General features: G+C 41.4%; 1 protein-coding gene across 1 annotated transcript in view; it reads right to left on the bottom strand.

Annotated features, from left to right (window-relative positions):
* Positions 1 to 13,975: 13,975 nt before the first annotated feature.
* Positions 13,976 to 20,945, bottom strand: part of LOC145397183 (protein Wnt-4a-like) — an 81,242-nt gene continuing 74,272 nt past the window's right edge. Inside the window, exons 4-7 of the mRNA XM_080270382.1 lie at positions 19,681 to 19,787; positions 17,925 to 18,074; positions 15,236 to 15,438; positions 13,976 to 14,457 (exon numbers count right to left, since the gene is read on the bottom strand). Coding sequence (XP_080126508.1) covers positions 14,187 to 14,457; positions 15,236 to 15,438; positions 17,925 to 18,074; positions 19,681 to 19,787 — 731 coding nt within the window. The 3' untranslated portion in view covers positions 13,976 to 14,186. The remainder of the gene's footprint in view (positions 14,458 to 15,235; positions 15,439 to 17,924; positions 18,075 to 19,680; positions 19,788 to 20,945) is intronic.

Raw genomic sequence — 20,945 nt, 5'->3', positions numbered from 1 at the left:
ACACCTGAAGACGGTTGGAAAATCAGTTATCTTTGTGACAGCTGCTCCTGGTGCACACACAAAAATTCCATGGCCAAATATGCCACCAGAAATTGGTTATATTGGTATGAATGATATACCATCATCTCTGCTGGTGTTTATAAGATTACCTAATAAAAACACAGAAAACTGAGGAGTAAAATAACAAACCTGCAGTGAAAATAAACGGTGCTCAGGTTAAACTTACCTTCATATAACTTCCCACCATCCAAGTGCAACATTTTGCCTGCACCTTCCATGAGTTAAGCATAAGTCTAGCTGCAGAATTTCATTAGCTTTCTCGTGGATTTCACAAAATTCTGATATAACCAGTAGTATTCAAATAAACTGCCAAAAATTTTAAAAAGTCAGTGATCAGAGCTTTCAGTGCAAAGGAGAGGAGGGACTGAGGGAGTGAAGGGGGAGCTGGGATGCCTGGCTAGCAAGGCAGGGAGCACGGGAGGGTATGGAGGAGGGATGGGAGGGGGGAAGAAGCAAGGCGTGGGTAGGATTTTCACCCTTCTGTCATGAGGCAGATGGGTGCTTTCACCTGATTTGTGGATTGTGATTTGTCTTACTTGAGCATTCGCCCTTGGGAAACACAACTACCTGTCAATGGGTGAGTTTGGACGTTCGGTGTAAAGAAAGATGGGTGCTTTCACCTGACTTGTGGCTTGCGGTCTCTGTCAGACACACAAGGCAGTTGGAAAAGGGTAATCCCAGTGGCTGTGCGACATTGGACATTCAGTGGGGATGCGTACAGACATTTTGACACCACTTGTGGGTTGTGGTCGGTATTACTCGGGTAGTGGAAGTTCATAGGGAGTGATGGGACCAGCATGTGACTTTGACCATTCACTACAGGGGTGGATGGACATTTTAGCTCTGGTTGTGGGTTACAGCCTATATCCCCCTTACAGATGGAGCCCAGCGGCAACAATACCAAATGTCTGAACATGTTGGCTGGTCGGCCAAAGTTCTCGGGGACTTTTAAGTCCAGATAATAGCAAGTAAATTCAGATAATGGTTTAATAGAGCCAAGGCCCAGTATCTGAATCATGAACAGGTCCGGATACTGCACATCCGGATAAATGAGAGATTACTGTACTGTATATAACTTATGGTAAAAATAAGGATAGGTTAACTGACCCTGCTGGCATCACCAAATTTGTGTCTAAATTGCCCATTCTCAGCTTGAATATTACTCACCCTTGTGGAATGGATGTGGGAAGGTTGCATTAAAACAACATGACAAAATTCAGAACAAAGCTGTTGGAATTATTAACAACTCTGCCATTACAAATAAACTACCTCCCCTACAAGTAAGAAGGAATGTTGCCTCCCTTGCATTATTTTACTGATACTTTTATGGTAAATGCTCAGACGAAGTTGCGTCCATGGTGCCACCTCTCACCTTGTGCTACACGGGCATCTGGTAGCGCTCATGACTGGAATGTCTCTCAGCCATATTGCAGAACTTCTGCCTATCAGAATTCTTTCATTCCCTGAACTGCATCTCTCTGGAACTCGCTTCCCCAGAGTTGTTTCCCTCCAAACTTCAACCCAAAGCTGTTCAGGTCCAACTGTTACAGATATTTTATGAACAGGACACCAGTAATCAGGTGTACAGATTTTTTTTTTTTTTTTTTAATCATTTGTTTTTCCTTCCTCTGTTCTATTATTTAAAAAAAAACTTATACCATTGTCTCTTGTATAGTGGATGTCTGTATAACAGAACCTGCCTGCCTGCCTTCCTTCCATCCACCCATCCTTCCCTTCTCGCACCACTGGTCTCTTGTACAGCGGATGCTCATAGAACAGAACCCACCTTCCTTCCTTCCTTGCACCTGTATCCATCCTTCCTTCCTCCTTCTTTCCTTCCACCCATCCTTCCCTTCTCGTATAACTGGTTTCTTGTACAGTGGATGCTCATATAACAGAACCCGCCTTCCTTCCTTGCATCCCTCCCTCCTTCCTTCCTTGCACCTGCATCCGTCCTTCCCTCCTTCCTTCCTTGCACCTGCATCCAGCCATCCCTCCTTCCTTCCTTCCTTGCACCTGCATCCAGCCATCCCTCCTTCATTCCATCCTTCCCTCCTTGTATCATCAGTTTCTCATATCTAACAGCACACACCAGTCTTCCTTCCATCCTTCATGCTTTTCAATCTATTTTTAATCATCATTTTTGTTGGATTATTCTTTTCCGCCATGGGATGGCGTAAAAAACAGCAAAATACAGTAGAGGCTTAATTTAACAAACTAATTCAGCCAACCCCCATTCCGTTATCTCAAATTTTCCACTAAATCGAGTTCCATAACCAAGGCTCTGTATACTGGAAAATTTTCCGGTATTTCGAGCTATTTTCTGCTAAATCCTTGAAACCAACGGTGTGGCCGAGTTGCTGAGCATGTGCACCCAAACCCAGCAAACTACGCTGACTCTCACTGCTACACACAGCTGTCTGAACCCATAATTAATACCCCCAGGAATGCTTTACTGTGTACAGAATTTCTGTCTATCTATTGCCAGACGCCATAATCCCGTAAGGGGTGGCTATTTGTCTTTGAGTTAGTTGTTTTATGGGGAGGGGCACTAACCCTCCACCAACCCACTTGTTGACACGTACAGAGCGCGTATGGTTTGGTTATATGGTTACCACCCAGCGCTGTAAATGATTTCCTGGCTTACAGGAAACCATTTGGCTTGTCACTCAATGTAAAGCCACCTGTAAAGGAAAGAAAAGCAATAAAAAGTGACAGGAAAGATGGGAGAAATAGGAAGAGAGGAGGGCAGGCAGAGAAAAAGAATGATAAAGGCTAAGGAAGAAGTAGGCAGCACTACATCAAGTGAGTGGATGATGTTTGCCACCACCTACCACTAAAAATGGTTGCCAAAAACAGAATTATCCTCAATTAAGGGATATTTCCTGTTTTACACGGCAAAAATACTGGGAAAAAAATTGTAGCTACATTGGAGTTTATTAAATTAGGTACTGATTCTACTGTATGTCACTGCCAAAATATTATCATTAAAAAAAAAAAAATCAAAACATGAAATTCTTTAACCAAAAAAAAAAAAAAAAAGGGTGTGAGGTTCACTGTTTAAAATTCTGGTCAAAAGAATCACATGAACAAAAAAAAGGAAGCCATAACACAACACTAATTCAAATATGGCCAGAGACGAGAAACTTACCACAATTTGTGTATTTTCCACCGGCAATATTTTGTGGACCACATGGAAAGGATGGAGAGCAAGAGACTGAATAGGAAAGTGTATGTGAGTGAGGTGGAGGGGAGGGGAGGGATGGGGAGACCAAAGATGAAATGGAGGGATGGAGTGGAGGGGTATATGAGACAGAGCAGTGTGAGTTGGGAGCAGGGCAACATGAAGACAATTTGTTTGTGGCCACTCCTTATGGGATCAAGGTGTCAGGCAATGGATGGATAGATGGATGGAGTGCATTCAAGTACTTGGGTAGTGTGATGAGTAAGGATGGAACTTTGGGGGATGAAGTGTGTGAAAGGGTACAGCAGGGAAGGAAGGTTGTTGGTTCACTGAAAGCAGTGATGAGAAATAGGGAGGTGAGTATGGAAGTTAAGAAGTCACTGCATGACAGTATTGTGATCCCTACCCTGACGTATGGAAGCGAGGCGTGGACCTCGCAAGAGGGGAACAAGTCAAGAGTGAGAGCAGTGGAAATGAGTTACTTGAGAGGAGCATGCGGAGTGACATGGAGGGACAGGTTGATGAATGAAGAAGTAAGAGAACTGGCTGGGAACAGTGTTAAGATGGTTTGGGGATTTGGAGAGGTGTGTCAAGATGGTTTGGGCATGTGGAGAGGTGTGTCAAGATGGTTTGGGCATGTGGAGAGGTGTGTTAAGATGGTTTGGGCATGTGGAGAGGTGTGTCAAGATGGTTTGGGCATGTGGAGAGGTGTGTCAAGATGGTTTGGGCATGTGGAGAGGATGCATGACAACTGGATGCTGAAAGTGAGAAGTGTGGAAACTGGGGGTTAGGCTGAGACAGGCAGACTGAAAAAGACATGGGACGAGGTCATATTGTGTGGCTTCAGGGATGAGGCAGGGAATAGGGAGGCTGCCAGAGGTTGAGCAGTGTGGGAGGTGTCATTAGGTGACCAAGGCTGGTGTATGCGTGTTGGGGCATTTATACAGGAAACAAAACAAATGATAATTCACCCCTTCCTTGGTGCAGGTGGGGGCAGGGTTCATAGGGAAGATATCCATGTGTTTTGAATTTTTATGATGGTGAGTTAACGTGAAAAAAATATATACATATAATTTCATGGTTTTCTAGAATATATTGTGAGTTGGGCAATTTGGGGGGTTATAGTTTCACTTTTTTGAGTTATGCACAGCCCCCCCCCCCCAGTTAAGTACTGTAACTGCTGCTAGTTCATTTTTGTGAGGAGAAGGGGTTCATATGAAAGATTCCTGTTTTTCAATGGATAACTGATGGTCATTTTTGTCAGATATGTTTGTTTTTCATCACAACAGGGGAAATAGGGGTTGTAAATGGCAATATAAGGCATTTCTGATAAAAATGACCAGCATAAAAGTTTCCAACAAAAATGACCATCATCAAAATTTCTGAAAAAAATTCTATCTATTTACATACACCTTAATCCTGTAAGAGGTAGTCACAAACAAATCCCCTCCATCTTGCCCTGTCCACAACCATTTCACTGCCCTGTCCCCAGCTCACCCCCTCCCCTCTCATATACCTCTCCACTCCATCCCTCCATCTCATCCTTGACCTCTCATTCCCTCTCCCCCTTCCACCTCACTCACATACACTCTCCTTATCAGTCTCTCACTCTCCAAATGACCAAACCACCTCAGTGTATTCCTCCTAATGCTTCCTATCACATCCACACCACAATGCTCCTTTATATCCTCATTCGTCAGCCTGTCTCTCCATGTGACTCCACAGGCTCCTCTTAAATAACTCATTTCCACTGCTCTCACTCTTGACTTGTGTCCTTCCAACAACGTCCAAGCTTCACTTCCATACGTTAGAGTTGGTATCACAATACTGTCATGTAGTAACTTTTTCACTTTCATGCTCACTTCCCTGTTTCTTATCACTGCTTTCAAGGAACCAGCAACCTTTCTTCCCTGCTGTACCCTTTCAAGCACTTCACCCTCCAAACCTCCATCCTTACCCATCACACTACCCAGGTACTTAAACGTACTCACATTTTCCAATTCCTCACCATCCAACCTCACTGTACATGCACTGACTTCACCTCTCTCAAAGACCATCACTTTACTCTTCCCTACATTCACCTTTAGATTCCGTTTCTTACACACTCTCCCAAACTCATCCACCAAGCCTTGCAGCTCCCCTTCGTCTTCACTCAACAACACAGTATCATCTGCAAACAAACTACAGGTATTTTTATTTTACTCTTGAAGGATAGGTTAGGTTATCATGAAGAGCAGAACAAAAATAGTTGATGAGAAAAATGCCACAAACATGCCTTAGAATTGTGTAAAATACCAAAAAAAATGGACCAAAATCTGGTAGTTGTGTGGCTGGCTGAAACTATAATTTAACCACAGCTTGTTTCAGGCCATTCTGTCACGTGAACTACCACATATATGATTTACACTCACAACCTTTCTCGTATCTTGTACAGTGTTAGACTACACACCGTGCCAGTTCAATTTCTAGCAAGTGTAAAGACGGTAAATTGGCCATTTCAGTCGGGGTTATTCTGATGTTTTTGTTTTTCTTATCTAATTTAACTGATCAAACCTAACTAGCAGTTAAGTGAGGTGACTGCCTTGCATGTCGGTGGGTTAGCCCTTAATAAATTACCTATAAACACTTCACACAGACTTGAAACATCCCACTAACTGTAAATATACTGATAATGCTAATGTCTGCTGCAAGGGGCTTTAAACACAACACAAATCTTCCTTGTCAGCGAATTGTCAGTGAAGGTACCGGGACCTGGGCTGCTCAAACCACTAACCCCCCACTACTGCCACTAGGAATTTCCCCTATTGACCCTCCTAAAGATAAAATAACTATATACACAGCCGCTCACGTGTATACTTACCATCTAAGTTTGATTCTGTATCTATACATAAGTGTCAAGATTCATATACGGTCTGCTCTCGTTTATATTTTGGTGAACAGCTGTCTGAAGGCAACAGATGACGGTCGCCATCCGCATAAAAAGTATGGTACAGTAGATTGATTGGGAGTAGGCTACAGTAGACTGAAAAGGAGTACTGTATAGCAGAGTTGACTGAATAAGGTAGAGTAGACTTAAAAGGAGTACGGTAGATTAGACTGGCAGCCGCAAAAGGAGTAAGTTTGGATAAAATAGACTGGTAGCCGCAAAAGGAGTGTTCCCGTCTCATGCAGTGATCTATCTACTCAAACATATTCCTTTTGCGACTCTCATCTCACCCTACCATGCTCCTTTTGGCGCTGTCAGTCTATTCTACCGTACTCCCTTTGCGGTTGTCAGTCTATCACACTCCTTTTGGCGCGGTCTGTCTACCCTACCGTACTTTTTTTGCGGCTGTTTATCGACACCACCGTAGTAGTGGATGTATAGTCCTCAAAGTAGAGGAGACCATCCAACAGCCTTAAAAACGGTAGAGGTGATCGAGAGCAGTAAAAGCTGGTAGAATTTTGAGTGAACGAATCCCGTAAATCCCTGGAGACTGCTGTTCCAGGATGAGAAGGTGCAATGTGTCAAAACTAATCGAAATATTTTGTTACACACACACACACACACACACACACAAAGGGTCGAAATTTGACCATGCCGTGTGAACTTGACCTTTTACAATACCCCCATAAATAACAGTTTTTGTCATGGGCTGATCCTCAACCCGTCCACCAGGTTTGGGTAAAATCAGATAAAAACTGTTAATCTTATGGCCGGAACTATTCTCACGAAGGAACCCCCAAGAGAAATGTTCCTACCATGAGATAACTCAGTTTTTATCCGATTTTAACCAAACTAGGTGGAAGGATTGAGTGACAGCCTAGAACGAAACGTACTTTTTATTATTACTATTATTTGTTTTTAGGTAAGTAAATAAAAGGTGAAGGTTTGAGGGCTAGGTGAAAGTTTGTGTGTGTGAGAGAGAGAGAGAGAGAGAGAGAGAGAGAGAGAGAGAGAGAGAGAGAGAGAGAGAGAGAGAACATCAGCTTTAATTCATTATAGATACACCTGGGGCAAGGCTGGAGGATAAGACTGAAGTGAAGTGACTGGCTCTTGAGGACAAATACTCAGAGGTCAAGGTCACAGGTCAAGGCCAAAGTCGGTGTGTGTGAGGGGTTATTAAAATAAATCTGTTCTGATAAGATTTTAGCCAAATTTGGTGGATGGATGACGATGTAAGATTTGCAAGGTGACGTTCATTACCAGATCAGCAGTCACTACTACTACTACTACTACTGTTACTACTACTACTACTACTGCTACTACTACTGCTACTACTACTGTTACTGCTATTGCTACTACTACTACTACTGTTACTGCTACTACTACTACTATACTACTACTACTACTACCACTACTACTGTTACTGCTACTACTACTACTACTGTTACTGCTACTACTACTACTACTGTTACTGCTACTACTACTACTACTACTACTACCACTACTACTACTACTACCACTACTACTACTACTACTACCACTACTACTACTACTACTACTACTACTTCTACTACTACTACTGTTACTGCTACTACTACTACTACTACTACTACTACTACTACTGTTACTACTACTACTACTACTACTGTTACTGCTACTACTACTACTACTACTGTTACTGCTACTACTATTACTACTACTACTACTACTACTACTACTACTACTACTACTACTACTGTTACTGCTACTACTACTGTTACTACTACTACTACTGTTACTACTACTACTACTACTGTTACTGCTACTACTACTACTGCTACCATTATCATTATTATCATCAGCATCATAGCGGTAGGCTGTGGTCATCATCATCCACTCACTTGATGTAGTGCTGCCTACTTTTTTCTTCACCTTTATCATTCTTTTTCTGTGCCTGTCCTCCTCTCTTCCTATTTCTCCCATCTTTCCTGCCACTTTTTATTACTCTTCTAACCTTTTCAGTTGGTTTTATATTGACAAGCCTAATGGTTTCCAGGAGGTCAGGAAACTGTTTACAACGCTGGGTGGTAACCATATCACCAACCCATACGTGTTCCCTACTTGTCAACTAGTGGGTTGGCGGAGGGTTAGTGCCCCTCCCCGTAAAACAACTAACTTAAAGTCAAACGGCCAAACCTTACAGGATTATGACGTCTGGCTATAAATAGATTGATAGATAAAGATAGATAGATAGATCATAATCCTCCTCCTCCTCCTCATTATTATTATTATTAGTTATTTGGGGAGTGAAAGATAAAAATGGTAGATTACTAGTGGAGAAGGGAGAAAAAGTGAGCAGATGGAGAGAACACTTTAAGGAATTGTTGAACATACAGGATGGAAGTAATGCGAGTATAAGTGGCTGGGGAATGGCTGGGAGAAGGAGGGAGGTGAGAAGACAGGAAGAAATCAGTAGGATAGAAGTTGTGGAAGCAATGAAGAAAGTTAAATTGGGGAAAGCCCCAGGAATTGATGGAGTGTGTGGTGAAATGCTGAAGCATGGGGGAGAGATAGTAGTAGAATGGATGTGGAAGATGTGCAGATTGGCCTGGAAGGAAGGTAGAGTCCCGGAGGATTGGAAGTCAGGTATAATTATTCCCTTGTACAAAGGAAAAGGGGAAAAAGAAGTGTGTGGTAATCATAGGGGCATCAGTCTTCTTAGTATAATAGGAAAAGTGTATGGTAGGATACTTATTGACAGAGTTAGAGAAAGAACAGAGAAATTAGTTGGAGAAGAACAGGGAGGCTTTAGGAAGGGAAGAGGTTGTGTAGATCAGATATTCATTCTTAGATCTTTCGTGGAAAAGTTTCTAGAGAAGGGAAAGAAGTTGTATGCGGCTTTCATGGATTTGGAGAAAGCATATGACAGGGTGGATAGACAAGGATTGTGGAAAGTATTAAGAATATATGGAGTAGATGGGAAGTTGTTGAATGCTGTGAAGAGTATGTACGATGGTGCGAAGGCTGCAGTGCGTGTGGATGGTGAACTAAGTGAATTTTTCTCTTTGAAAGTTGGGTTGAAACAGGGATGTGTCATGTCTCCATGGTTGTTCAATCTGTACATGGATGGGGTAATAAAAGAGGTACAAGGTAGGGTAGTGGATGTTGGAGTGGCCCTGGTGAGAGAGGATAGTGTTTGGAAACTCCCTGTACTGTTGTTTGCAGATGATACTGTGTTGTTGAGTGAAGACGAAGGGGAGCTGCAAGGCTTGGTGGATGAGTGTGGGAGAGTGTGTAAGAAACGGAATCTAAAGGTGAATGTAGGGAAGAGTAAAGTGATGGTCTTTGAGAGAGGTGAAGTCAGTGCATGTACAGTGAGGATGGATGGTGAGGAAATGGAAAATGTGAGTACGTTTAAGTACTTGTGTAGTGTGATGAGTAAGGATGGAAGTTTAGAGGGTGGAGGGTGCAACAAGGAAGACGTGAGAGCAGTGGAAATGAGTTATTTGAGAAAAGCCTGTGGAGTCACATGGAGAGACAGACTGACAAATGAGGAAGTGAATGAGCGTTGTGGTGTGGATGTGGATGTGATAGGAAGCGTTAGGAGAAACACACTGAGGTGGTTTGGCCATGTGGAGAGATGGAGAGTGAGAAACTGACGAGGAGAGTGTATGTGAGTGTGGTGTGGATGTGGATGTGATAGGAAGCGATAGGAGAAACACACTGAGGTGGTTTGGCCATATGGAGAGGATGGAGAGTGAGAGACTGACGAGGAGAGTGTATGTGAGTGAGGTGGAGGGGGGGGAGGTCAAGGATGAGATGGAGGGATGGAGTTGAGAGGTATATGAGAGAGAGAGGGGCGAGAGCTGGGAGCAGGGCAATGAAGTGGTGGGGGACAGGGCGACATGGAGGCGATTTGTTTGTGGCCACCCCTTACGGGATTAAGGCGTGTGGCAATAGACTGATAGACAACGTGCAGTACTGCGTTCCCTCATAGGATTTGGCCCCCCCTATCCACTGCTCGTACCCCTCCAGCACACGACTGCCACTAATCAAATCTTATAAGTAAACCTCTTGTAGTGAAAGGGTCAACGATGGCTTAACCCAACTTCTGTTCAAAATATCTCCTAGGCTACATAAAATGTCTGGTGAGAGCAAGAATGATATAAAACAAGGAGCATTGATGGAGTGCAACACCTGCAATCACTAAAATCAAATCACTTCATTCTTACCTTCAGTGACCCAAGGTATATGCAATGGTAATTCAATGTACACTTTATTTTACAATTACTGGTATTTTTACAATGATTCTGGATCAGACATTGACCTGGCATTCTTTTATCAATGTCTCAGATCTAATTAGCCCATCACATTACCTGTACAGTCAAAATATATATATAATTTTTCTCATAATAAATAAGCCCTATGCTATCATTTGTACACATGACTCCTGGGAAAGTATAGAGTACTTAAAGTTAAATTGGTCCTTCCTAAAAACTTTCTCAGCCATCATGTATATAGGAGTATGGTGTCCCTTGCCCTGCCTACCAAACTACAGGATGGTAATGGTTGGCAAATGTTCAGTACCAATGCTACATCAACACCGTTATGGAGTTAACAGGTACTGATGGCTTAATGGGGGAATTTTGAGGGACTATTTCACCCATAAGGTCATCAGTAACTGTAGATAAATTACGACTGAGAAAAATGGTGGTATGGCAGTAATAACAGGGAAAAAAAAAAAAAAGATTGCCCGGGGTGTTTGAAAGAATTTAGGGACTTTCAGGGATGCTGATTCAAAAAATGACCTTTGTTTAACCGAATTGGCTCTGGTTTACGAGATAAAGGACTCCTTTCAAATTATGATTAATTTTTTACTCCAATAAGTGGCACTACCCTGCGCCACACAGCGAAGACGTTGCCATACCTGTGTTCACCTGACTGCCTGGCCTTCCATTGTCAGAAAAAAAATGCAGGATGGAAGTGAATATGGAGGACATGTGGAGAGAATGGAGAATGAAAAACTAAGAGGGTGTATGTAGGTGAAGTGGAGGGAGGGAGAGGGAGGGGGAGACCGAGGATCTGGTGGAGGGATGGAGTTGAGAGGTATATGAGGGAGGGGGGAGTAAGTTGGGGGGAGGGCAGTCAAATGGTAGGTGACAGAGCGACTTGGAGGCGTTTTATCTGTGGCCACCTTTTACGGGATTAGGGCGTCGGCCTATAGATAGATAGACGCTTTCTAACACCTAAGCAGTTCTCCCAAAAAGAGCTCAATGATGTGATACGAGACCCCAATCTGTCAAAGCAACCACCTGAACTTACTAACATGCAGGCTAAAAAGAAAGTACTGTATAAAGCCGGAAGCTAAAATAACAGCTTATTGGACAAGAGAGGGGGCACATCTTACGTCAGCCAAGATAAAGACCTTGTTGACTACAGTGGCATTCCCAGCCTTCTCCAAATGGAAATACCGGAATATCACCCTGAAGGCCGTCGGGGGTTTATAGACAGACCCACCAGAAGCTTGGAATGTGTTTTATTGCACGATGGTAACCGCTGTGCATCTCTTCCAATCGCTCACTCAACAGAATTTAAAGAATATGAAAATATCAAAATGGTCTTGCAGAAGCTGGTATCATGAGCACCAGTGGTCTATATGTTCTTACCTAATTGTATCTTTACAGGAATGAGTCAACCTCGTCCTATCCCGTGTATTAAACCATATTTATCATACATATCACTAAATTTGTGAATTGTTTTGGCACACACTATTTCATTCGGTAGTGCATTCCATTGAACAATTGCCCTATTTGGGAAACTAAATTTCCTTGCGTCTTTATCACCTGTCTTTTTATGTAGTTTTTTTTGCAGTGTCCTCTTGCTGATGCTTCCCCATAGGTTATATATTCATTTATGTGTTGACCTGAAGATGGTGATCCTCTCTCTTGGGCGGCAAACCCGCCTAGCAGCAAACTCTCATCCCTTTTCTGTCCAACTCTCTAATGCAAGAGTTAATCGTTACTCTCAGTCCTTCATTTATGCAACAGGTCAACTCTGGAACTGTCTCCCTCTGTCTGTATTTCCTGCTTCCTATGATCTCCAGTCTTTCAAACGCAGTGTGTCCAGGCATCTCGAAATGATCGGGTCTTGAATTTGGCTCTCTATTGTATTTTGTTTTTCTCTTGGAAGGAAAAGTTTTTGCGGGCTCGTGGCCTTTGGTTCCTTCTTCCTAGCATTAAAAAAAAAAAGAAAAAAAAGAAGTACCCTTGTTTCCTCTGCTTGTGGGATGGAGCCAAGCCAGATCAATGGAAAAAAGTGACATGGCCTTCAAGGGGAAACATGAGTGTCGGTGCAGCCAACATAAACGAATCATTGGTTGACAGGGAAAATAGTCATTCTGCCAGCACTCCATCAAGCTGGAACTTTTTTTTTTTATGCAAGGAAGAAGGAACCAAAGGCCAGGAGCCCGCAAACCGTTCCTTCCAAGAAAAAAACAAAAACAATACAAAAGAGAGCCAAATTCAAGATCCGATCATTTCGAGATGCCTGGACACATTGCGTTTCAAAGACTGGATATCATAGACAGCAGGAAATACAGACAGAGGGAGACAGTTCCAGAGTTGATCTGTTGCATAAATGAAGGACTGGGAGTAACGATTAACTCTTGTATTACTTTGTTTTATGTAATTACACTCAACACAACTCCATTAGATAATTCATGTGTTTATTTTTGTATGAGACAGTTTCCATGTGATTTGTGGATAGACTTCACCTGACCATTAATTTTTTTGCATTATTATTATTATTATTATTTTTCAGTAAGGTCATATGATACAAATAAATGTAAAATTAATTCCTGCATTACATCTGAAACCACCTAGATGGCCAAATACCTAAAAATCAATAAAGTAAATGTATATACGTGAAAATGACAGAGTTCTAAATTCCCAGATACGGCGGCACCCATCATCTCAAAAATCAGAGCCGATGTGTCAGAACCAATGCCATTTTCAGAATCAGCGCCCCAGAATTACCCTTAAAAATCGCTGTAATATCAATGGCAATAAAATCATTGTTGACATGTGGCAGGCAGACATTTCTAGGGACAGCCTATGTATTTCCTATTCTCGTTTCTATGCTCCATTCACCTTAACTTGGCTGAGGTTTTCGTCATTATGTGGCTTATCTCCCTGACAGTTGTTATATAGCAGAATATGACAATACTACGGCTCTATATCCTTTTAGTCGCACTTCTTCGTGACTGGCACCATATTCTAGCGTTAATCTCTTGCCAAAGCTCATTATTCAAGATTAGACAGGACCAATTTAGGCCAAGTTAAAGTGAAGGGAGTATAGTAAACATGTGAAATCAGCTTAAGGGAGCCCAATCACCGTGAAAATTGTTGTTATTGTCGCTGAGGGGAGCCCAGTCACTGTGAAAATTGTTGTTTTTGTTGTGGAGCTGGCTCATCTGGACGTAATCATCATCATCATCATCATCATTATTATTATTATCATCATCATCATCGTTATCATCATTATTATCATTATCATCATCATCGCTTCCCTACTCTCACTCACTCGAGCAGAATAGCGCCAAGTCTTAACAGGAATCTGTTCTTCTTTCATCCAAGCAGGTCACTTTACGACACCACTTATATCTACAGTGGCACTTCTTCGTGACTATTTTCATTATCATTACGTCACTTTATTTACACACTTAAATCCACTTTTCCTCATTTAAGCACGTCACTTTACAGCACCATTCAAGTCTACAAATGACACTTCTTCGTGACTACTTTCATCGTCACTTAATTTGCACACATAAATCCATTTTTCTTTAGAGTAGTTCAAACAAGTCAGCAAACCACCACTTAAGTGTACCGCAGCACTTCTTCGTGACTATTTCATCATCCTTCAACACATCCTACTTTACATATCCACTTTTCCTCAGAGTAGTTCACATATGTCACTAAACCACCACTTAAGTGTACCGCAGCACTTCTTCGTGACTATTCCACCATCCTTCAACACATCCTACTTACACACAGAAATCCACCTTTCCTCGGAACAGTCCACGCAAGTCACTTTACAGCACCACTTAAATCTACAGTGGCACTTCTTCGTGACTATTTCCCTCCGTTGGTCGTAGCCGCGGCCACAACAGAGGGTGTGGCAGGAGTCTGGTCCCGTTGACGTCCTGTTGCAGAGTCTACCCGTTGTGCCAGCCACGGAGAGTCGCCTGTCTCGCTCGCAGAACGTCGGCGACCGCTCCACGTAGAGCAGCGGAGAGTCGGGCCGGATTTCTCTGTGGGGGAGAGAGAGAGAGAGTTACACAGACTCTACAGACACAGCGGTTACGTTACACAGACTCTACAGACACAGCGGGTACAAAGAGTTACATAGACAACACAGACATGGCGGTTCTTTGTAGGTAGAGATGGGTTATAAAGAGTTACATAGACTATACAACTCATGCAAAGTGTGTGTGTGTGTGTGTGTGTGTGTGTGTATGCATGTATGTATGTGTGTGTGTGTGTGTATGCATGTATGTATGTGTGTGTGTGTGTGTGTGTGTGTGTTGTCGATCTAGCCTTGTCATATTTCCCTTTCAACAACTCTCTATCTGCTTTATCTATCAGTCTATTTACCCATCTATCTATCTTTCTATCTATCAGTTTACCCATCTATCTATCTATCTATCTATCAATTTACCCATCTATCTATCTATCTATCCATCAATTTACCCATCTATCTATCTATCAGTTTACCCATCTCTATCTATCTATCAATTTACCCATTTATCTATCTATCTATCAGTTTATCTATCTATCTATCTATCAATTTACCCATCTATGTATCTCTCTATCTATCTATCTATCTATCAATTTACCCATCTATCTATCTATCAGTTTATCCATCTCTCAGTCTATCTATCTATCCATCCATCTATCTATCTATCAATTTACCCATTCATCTATCTATCAGTTTATCTATCTATCTATCAATTTACCCATCTATCCATCCATCTATCTATCCATCAATTTACCCATCTATCTATCTATCTATCTATCTATCTATCTCACCTCCTCACAGGCCTATACTGTCTGGCGGTGTTCGCAGAGTTGCCAAACACTTCCACTGTGGCCGATCTAGCCTCGTCATATTTCTCCTTCAACATGTCGCCAACGCGTCGGAAATCCGGGGCTGCCTTCCAACATGTCCTGACCTCACATGACCCCGACATGCCGTGACACTTGCACCTCACCTCCCTGTTCCTTCGTACCACCTGCAATAATAATAATAATAATAATAATAATAGTAGTAATAATAATAACTGTAATAATAATAATAATAATAATAATAATAATAATAATAATAATGATAATAATAATAATGATAATAATAATAATAATAACAATAATAATAATAATAATAACAATAATAATAATAACAATAATAATCATAATAACAATAATAATAATAATAATAATAATAATAATAATAATAATAATAATAATAATAATAATAATAATAATAATAACAATAATAATAATAATGATAATAATAATAGTAGTAATAATAGTTGCAGTAGTAGTAGTAGTAGTAGTAGTAGTAGTAGTAGTAATAATAATAATAATAATAATAATAGTAGTAGTAGTAGTAGTAGTAGTAATAATAATAATAATAATAATAATAATAATAATAATTTTTAGATTGCGCAAATTTGGGCTTTCTGGATGTTGCTACTCGTCACCCTGCCCTAGGGTGGGAAAGGAGGTCCGCATGAATAATAATAATAATAATAATAATAATAATAATAATAAAAAGGAATATTTATCAAGGCAAGAGAGAAAGATGATGATGATGGAGGGAGAAAGGAAGAAAATAATGAAAAAGAAAGAAAGATAATACTAATGATGAAAGAAATAATAATAATAATAATAATAATAATAATAATAATAATATGATGATGATGATGATGATGATGATGAGAGGCGAAGGAGTAGGAGAGAAGAAAATGGGTTTGAAAAAAGACATTTGAAAAAAGAGGCAGCTAAAATAAATGATATTCAGAGTCACCTTCTCAAAGTTACGTACAACATCTTCGTTAGCGATTTATTTTGCACAGGACATGTGAATAGTCTCTGGTTAGTTATAATGTCGAACTACACACACACACACACACACACACACACACACACACACACACACCTTATTCAAGAAAGGAAATAGACAAAATCCACTCAACTACCGACCAGTATCACTGACCAGTGTTGTAAGCAAGGTATTAGAAAAACCTATAAGAAAAGCTTGGGTAAATCATCTAGAAGAACACAGTATGATAACAGAAGGACAGTTTGGTTTCAGAAAAGGAAAATCATGTGTTACTAATCTGTTGAGCTACTGTGACAGAGTAACAAACACAATACAGGAAAGGGAAGGATGGGTGGACAGTATCTATTTAGATTTCAAGAAAGCTTTTGACACAGTACCACACCAAAGACTTTTATGGAAACTGTACCATCAAGGAGGAAATCGAGGCAAACTGTTTTGTTGGATGCAAGACTTTCTCATAAAAAGAGAAATGAGGACAGTACTAAGAGGAAACTACTCATCATGGAAAGAAGTGACTAGTGGAGTACCACAGGGTTCAGTGCCGGCACCAATCATGTTTTTAGTGTATATAAATGATATAAACAATAACACTGGAAATGAGAGCTATCTGAATATGTTTGCAGATGATGCAAAAATACAAAGGAGAATTACTAACACAGACTCTTGTACAGAGCTACAAGAAGAATTAAATAAACTGCATGAATGGAGTAGTACATGGCAAATGGAATTCAATGTGGACAAATGTCATGTAATCAAGTTTGGTAAAAGTGGAAAAAGACCTGATTGGGATTATAAGTTAGGAAATAAAACCCTATACACATCAGAAAGAGAGAAAGACCTAGGTGTGATTATCAATAACAGACTATCTCCTGCTGACCACATCAGCGAGAAGGTACGGAACATGTATACACTGCTTGCAAATATGAGAATAGCATTCACATACATAAATGAAGACATGCTAAGAAGGATAATAACATCATTCATTAGACCAACCCTGGAATATGCATCAATAGTCTGGAGTCCTCATCTCAAAAAGCATATAGACAAGATTGAAAAAGTTCAAAGGGCCGCTACAAGATGGATACCAAGCTTAAGGGACCTAAGCTACGAAGAAAGACTAAATAAACTGAATCTACCAACACTACAGGAGAGAAGGAAAAGAGGTGACATGATAATGCTATATAAGTGCATATCAGGGAAGGAGAAAATAGACATAAATGATTACTTAACATATAGAGAAGCATCAGCAAGAGGACACTGCAAAAAACTGCATAAGAAGAGAGGTGATAAAGACGTAAGGAAATTCAGTTTCCCAAACAGAGCAATTGATCAATGGAATGCACTACCGAATGAAATAGTGTGTGCCAAAACAATTCACAAATTTAAGGATATGTACGATAAATATGCTTTAAGACACGGGACAGTACGAGCTGGACTCATTCCTGTAAAGATACAATTAGGTAAGAACAATTAAGTAAGAACATACAGATAACTTGCTTTACATAAGTTCTCCTTTAAATATCAATCACAGAAAACGATAGCGATTCAGAGAAAATTGATGTTCTAGAAGGGGTAACTAAAACAATAATGGACTTTCCCTCCCTCCCTCCCTCTCTCTCTCTCTCTCTCTCTCTCTCTCTCTCTCTCTCTGCTTACCTTCCTTCCCACCTCGTTGTTATAAAGATGCGTAAAGGAGATCACATCCTTGGCTCTCTCTCTCACATCTAAGAATTTCCTGGAATATCGCGCGCCAAATCTCGTATTGTCGTGACACCCTGACCACTTCCACGCTCGCTTCCCTCGCACCTGTGAGAGAGAAAGATAGTGAGGTTGATAAAGATAGATAAATACTTTGATAGATCTGAATATATTGATAAGTAAACTGACTGATAGATGGATATAATAGATATAGATAGATAGATAGATTGATAGGTAGATAGATTGATAGATAGACTGATAGACATAAGATGGACACATGTATATATTGAAAAATAGATAGGTAAAGAGATAGATATAGATGGGAGATAGGCAGACACATCGTTAGATAGACATAGATAGATAGGTAGGCAGGTAGACGGATAGATAGATAGATAGATAGATAGTGATAGATAGATGGAGAGAAAGAGAGAGAGAGAGAGAGAGAGAGAGAGAGAGAACCTGGCCTAAAATTGTCGTCTTTCCACCTTGAATGCAGAGTTGTAAAAATATATCAACACTATAATATGATGCTAGTCACGAAGAAGTGCTATGGAATGGACGAAAATCTAGGCCAAGTTACAGTAAAAGGGATTTAGATTAGTCGCTAAAAATAATGTGTTAAGGTAGTGTGTTCATTATTTTGTAGACAATATCAGTGAAGAGGTGTGTGTGTGTGTGTGTGTGTGTGTGTGTGTGTGTGTGTGTGTAGGCTTTTCCAATCTGTGGATCTATTTGTGTGTGTGTGTGTGTGTGTGTGTGTGTGTGTGTGTGTGTGTGTGTGTGTAGGCTTTTCCAATCTGTAGATCTATTTGTGTGTGTGTGTGTGTGTGTGTGTCTAGGCTTTTCCAATCTGTAGATCTATTTGTGTGTGTGTGTGTGTGTGTGTGTGTGTGTGTGTGTGTGTGTGTGTGTGTGTGTGTGTGTGTGTGTAGGCTTTTCCAAGCTGTGGATCTCTTTGTGTGTGTGTGTGTGTGTGTGTGTCTAGGCTTTTCCAATCTGTGGATCTCTTTGTGTGTGTGTGTGTGTGTGTGTGTGTGTGTGTGTGTGTGTGTGTGTGTAGGATTTTCCAATCTGTGGATCTATTTGTGTGTGTGTGTGTGTGTGTGTGTGTGTGTGGGATTTTCCAATCTGTGGATCTATTTGTGTGTGTGTGTGTGTGTGTGTGTGTGTGTGTGTGTGTGTGTGTGTGTGTGTGTTTGTGTGTGTGTGTGTGTGTGTGTGTTTGTGTGTGTGTGTGTGTGTAGGATTTTCCAATCTGTGGATCTATTTGTGTGTGTGTGTGTGTGTGTGTGTGTGTGTGTGTGTGAGGCTTTTCCAATCTGTGGATCTCTTTGTGTGTGTGTGTGTGTGTGTGTGTGTGTGTGTGTGTGTGTGTGTGTGTGTGTGAGGAGGCCTTTACTATCTGTGGATCTCATTGTGTGTGTGTGTGTGTGTGTGTGTGTGTGTGTGTGTGTGTGTGTGTGTGTGTGTGTGTGTGTGTAGACTTTTCCTATCTGTGGATCTATTTGTGTGTGTGTGTGTGTGTGTGTGTGTGTGTGTGTGTGTGTGTGTGTAGGCTTTTCCTATCTGTGGATCTATTTGTGTGTGTGTGTGTGTGTGTGTGTGTGTGTGTGTAGATCTTTTTTCTGTGTAGGTCAATGCATCTGGGTTCTCTCTCTCTCTCTCTCTCTCTCTCTCTCTCTCTCTCTCTCTCTGCACGTGCGTCTGTACTCACCACACCGCACGTGCAGTTGTACAGGCGACCCGCGGCACACGCACGCGCCACGCTGTGTGTGACGCCCGCGGCTGTGATGGCATGACCGAAGGCACTCTCGCTGAACCCTGAAAGAGAGAGTTATTATTTGTTACTAGTTATGTAACGCTGGGTGGTAACCATAGCACCAACCCATTCTTGTTCCGAACGCACTCTCGCTAAAACCTGAGAAAAAGAGTTATCATTAGTTATTATTATTAGTTATACAACGCTGGGTGGTAACCATAGTACCAACCCATACATATTCCGAACGCATTCTCACTAAACTCTGCAAAAAAAAAATATTAGTTATTTTGTTATTATTAGTTATACAACGCTGGGTGGTAACCATATCATCAAACCATTCGTGTTCCCTACGTGTCAACAAGTGGGTTGGTGGAGGGTTAGTGCCCCTTCCCGTAAAACAACTAACTCAAAGACAAACCCCCACCCCTTACCGGATTATGGCGTCTGGCAATAGACAGATAGATAGATAGATTAGTTCTCATTGGTTATCTAGCATTACCACTGACCTCCCTCCCAGCTTCTATGCAAGTCCTCTCCTCAACACCTCTTCCTTAGCGATTTATTTTGCTCATAACACGTTTTTTCCTACACATTATCTACATCACAGTTAATTTTCGCCCTTACTAACACTGAGGTGGTTTGGCCATGTGGAGAGGATGGAGAGTGAGAGACTGACGAGGAGAGTGTATGTGAGTGTGGTGTGGATGTGGATGTGATAGGAAGCGTTAGGAGAAACACACTGAGGTGGTTTGGCCATGTGGAGAGGATGGAGAGTGAGAGACTGACGAGGAGAGTGTATGTGAGTGTGGTGTGGATGTGGATGTGATAGGAAGCGTTAGGAGAAACACACTGAGGTGGTTTGGCCATGTGGAGAGGATGGAGAGTGAGAGACTGACGAGGAGAGTGTATGTGAGTGAGATGGAGGGGAGGAGAGGGAGGGGGAGGACGAGATGGAGGGATGGAGTGGAGAGGTATATGAGAGAGGGGAGTGTGAGCTGGGAGCAGGGCAGAGAAATGGCAGGGGACAGGGGGACAAGGAGGCGATTTGTTTGTGGCCACCCCTTACGAGATTAAGGCGTCTGGCAATAGATAGATAGATAGATAGAACGAAAAGACCTGCAAAAGATAAGGTGGATGAGATAAAGATGATTTTTGAGATTGAGTTAAAAAAAAAAGATATTATTTCTGTGTACAATTCTCTGTCCTCTCCTCCTCGTTCT

The sequence above is a fragment of the Coenobita brevimanus genome, chromosome 40 (assembly GCF_032717465.1).
Source record: "Coenobita brevimanus isolate Jiangsu-jjx chromosome 40, ASM3271746v2, whole genome shotgun sequence".
In the NCBI taxonomy this organism is placed as follows: domain Eukaryota; kingdom Metazoa; phylum Arthropoda; class Malacostraca; order Decapoda; family Coenobitidae; genus Coenobita; species Coenobita brevimanus.
Note: the sequence above shows the minus strand (reverse complement) of the source record. Positions and strands in the feature narration are given on the sequence as shown.